A 3,562-nucleotide genomic window follows, 5' to 3' on the forward strand; every position below is an offset into this window, starting at 1 on the left:
GATAATTTAAATGTAATTCTTTTGTGAAAGTTCAAAGTTGCAATCAAGAAGGACAAAGAAGTCATGTTTGTTGTTCTTTGTTTTAAAGTTCAGATATTTATTGACCATTTCTTTGATCTTTTTTCTGAATGGCTGGGTTGGGGATTGGGGTCCCAGTTCTCAAGTTCCAAGATTAAAAAAAAATTGCAAATTTTCTTCTAGTTAAATTAATAAATAGTCAAAAGAATAGTAGTAGCAATAGTAGTAGTAGAAGAGGAAGAAAGAACACAAAGAAGTATGGGAGAAGGTGGCACATGGGAGAGGGCATGGTACAGCTCAGTTGTACTTCAATGAGTCCGACAGCGCTGGAGATCATGCACCTGATTGGTTCTAACCAGCTCCCCAAATCCACATTCAAGATTGCACTATTTTCTTTTTCCTCCCTTTTGGTTTTTTCTGTAAGTTTTTTTTATTAATTCTTTGTATTTAGTCTACTATTAATACTGAATTCTCTGTATAAAATTTGTGTCATTTTCCCATTATATATATATATATATTGGAATTGAAAAGTGTAGAAATTTCAAGTTTCAACATGGTTTGATGCAGACTTAAAAGATATTTAGGAGAAGAACAAGATGGTGATGTCCATGAATATGCTGAAGAATTGAATTGCTTAAATCTGGAACAAGGTTGAGCATACATAACAAAGAAGGATAAAATTCAATTATTGTGGCTAGTGTTGGGTCAAGTCAGAAGATGAAGTCAAGCCAGCGCGTATGATGCTTAACACTTTTGGTTTTTCCATGTTGAGAAGCTATTTATTCAATTATTTATTTATAATGGATTGGAGTCATGGAACTTTGTTGTTATTTTGAACTAGTCAGTGATTCCCATTTAATAAGGACTTGGATTTTTCTTTTTCTTGTTTTGAGAAACCACCACCTTTGTCTTCTCTCTGGCCTTTTGAACAAGTCATTTCATTCATTTCATTTCATTTCATTTATACACAAACACAAAGTTTTCACTCTGTTTTCCTAAATGGATGCAAACTTGAATGTGTGTGTGTGTGTGTGTGTGTGTGTGTGTAAAAGCAAAGAAGCAAAAGGAGAGCAAGTCATGCACTGATCATCTCTTAGTCCAATCAATGGCCCCATTTTGGCTTGACTGCAGCCTTAATTGACCCGAATCTAATTATTCTCTATGTCTGCATATGGAATTCATGGCCCCATCTCAACAATCATAAACTTTTTTTCTTCTTCAACTCTCCAGCAAAGAAAGAAAGCCTTTGTGAACTTGGGAAAAAAAATTTAATAAAAGTGAAATTCTGGAAGGTGAACAGTAAATCATTATTATATATATATATATATTTATATGATATAGAGTAAATGAGAGACTGAAAAATGGTCATAGATTCTCATGTTTCTCTTGACCAAGTGAGAGTGTGGACAGGCTGGCTCTGGGTGTTTCGCTTGTAATATTTTACTAAAACTTTGGTTTGTTTGGTGGTAATACAAAGTTTTGAAGGCAAAGACTTTTATTCCTTGGTCTCATCATCATGGACAATGGCACACAACCAAAAATGATCAGTGGCAGCACAATTTGACAGAATGGCAAAGATTCAAAGATGGCAGGCATCAACAGGAGAAAAAAATTAAAGAGAAAACACTAAAGACCCACTTTTTTAAAAAATTCTAGTAACTTGTAGTGCTAATCTACTCAGATATCAAATGGAACAGCATTTGGCAATAACATCAGAAATTTACTGAATTATCAATTATGGAAATTGAAAGCACAGAGCTTTCCTTCATTCATTCATTCAATATTTCTTTCTCATAGAGAAAATTCATTGAAAAACATGATGAAGATGTGAAGAAGAAGAAGAAAGTGCACACCTTTGGAGATCCCATGAATGATCTCAAGCTGGTTGCTTTGCATCACAGATACAGGGATTAAAAATTGTACAATTGAAGCAAAAGAAGAGATCTTGAAACCTTGAAATGCAATAATAGAGAACTCAGAGCTCCTCCATCATAAAACTCTTTGTCTCTCTTTTTCTCTTTTTCTCTTTCTCTCTGTCTCTCTCTCTTTCTCTTTGTCTCTCTCTTTCTCTTTTCTCTTCAACAAAAAAAGGGAAAAAAAAGAGAAGAACTAGAAAATATCCTGAATAGAAAAGAACAGCAACAGCAGCAACAGACGGCGGCGCTCACTGGGAAACTCGTGGAGAGGTTACAGGGAAAAGAGGGAGAAGCCGGGGAGGCTCGCCGTCTCTGGGAGTGCTACGAGGGGAGGGATGGAGATAAAAGCCCTTCTCGGCGATGGCGCGGTCCTCGGCGGAGAGGGAGGAGGCCGAGCTAGGAGCAGGGGAGCGATTGAATGGATCAGGGATCAAAGGAGTGACAGGGGAGAGAACCAAAGAAGGGAAGTCAAGCATGCTGGGGGAGAGGATCTCAGGCTGCTTGCGAGGAGAGAAGGCGGTGATGGGAGAGACAGGGCCGGGATGAAGGAAGGCAGGGCCAAGAGGGCTGATCATCTTGAGATTCTTCATGCTGCTGCGGCGTTCGTAGAGCTTAAAAGCAGGTTTTTTAGGGCCAGGAGGTTTGGTGGCAGGGGACGGGGAAGGGGGAGGAGGGGTAGAGGTCTTGGGGTTGGAAACGGCGTGCTTCGCGGCTGTTTCGGCGGAGCCGGTGAGCATCTGGACGACGTGTTTGAAGGAGGAGGTGTCAGCTTGGACGAAGGTGGTCGGATAAGGGTTAGCGTCGACGGATCTTGGGGTCGGAGGTTTGGGAGGAGGTGTCGGAGGAGTGGCCGGAGCTGGGACAGGGCTACGGTGGTTGTTGGAGCTGCTACCACTGCTGGAGTTTGGGGAAGGGATCTCCCGGTCCTGGAGATTTGGGTGGGTTTCCATTGTTGGAGAAGCTTAAAAATCGAAGCTTTTTAAGCTCAGAGATGTCCCAGTTTGGATAGAGAGCAACAAGAAGAAGAAGTGAACTGAAAGAGAAGAGATGATGGAGTGTAGAAGCAAAGAAGGAGAAGGAGAAGGAGAAGGAGAAGGAGAAGGGTATTGTTGTTATTTGTTAGCTGGGCTTAGCTTTAGCTTTGGTAGCTTTGTTGGTTAGTTTTATTGGTATACTTTGGAAGGAAGCTGAATGGGAGGAAGAGTTGGAGGGGAAAATTTTATTTTATTTTATTAAATTAAATTAAATTAAATTAAATTAATATTTAAAATTAAAAATTTGGGGTTGGTTTATTTCCAAGGGTGTGGGGCCCAAGGGGCAATTCAAAAGAAGGGGAAACTAGAAGGGAGGGAGCATTGACTTAACAGAGAGAGCTTTTTATGTGTGAGTGCTGACTGGCAGTCTCCATTGCAGGCTTTTGTGCAGTGATTTTTTGGTGGGAAAAAAGGTAATTATTATTTTTTTTTTAATGTAGTGGAAAAGGAAAAAAATTATAAATATATATTAGTAAAATTTAGTTTTAATGTTGAAAGTGGACTTATTATTATTAGTTTTCTGTTATAACCGTTGATAATATTAGTGGTAATTTAAAAGAGGAAAGAAGGGGAGCATCTAATTCCCAATTAATT

General features: G+C 39.1%; 1 protein-coding gene across 1 annotated transcript; it reads right to left on the reverse strand.

Annotated features, from left to right (window-relative positions):
* Nucleotides 1-1,753: 1,753 nt before the first annotated feature.
* Nucleotides 1,754-3,109, reverse strand: LOC120251947 (VQ motif-containing protein 4). Its single transcript, XM_039260599.1, has one exon. It carries the CDS (start codon nt 2,882-2,884, stop codon nt 2,183-2,185), a length of 702 nt encoding a protein of 233 aa, XP_039116533.1. The 5' UTR covers nt 2,885-3,109; the 3' UTR covers nt 1,754-2,182.
* Nucleotides 3,110-3,562: the final 453 nt, after the last annotated feature.

Source organism: Dioscorea cayenensis, chromosome 20 (genome assembly GCF_009730915.1).
Source record: "Dioscorea cayenensis subsp. rotundata cultivar TDr96_F1 chromosome 20, TDr96_F1_v2_PseudoChromosome.rev07_lg8_w22 25.fasta, whole genome shotgun sequence".
Taxonomy (NCBI): Eukaryota; Viridiplantae; Streptophyta; class Magnoliopsida; order Dioscoreales; family Dioscoreaceae; genus Dioscorea; species Dioscorea cayenensis.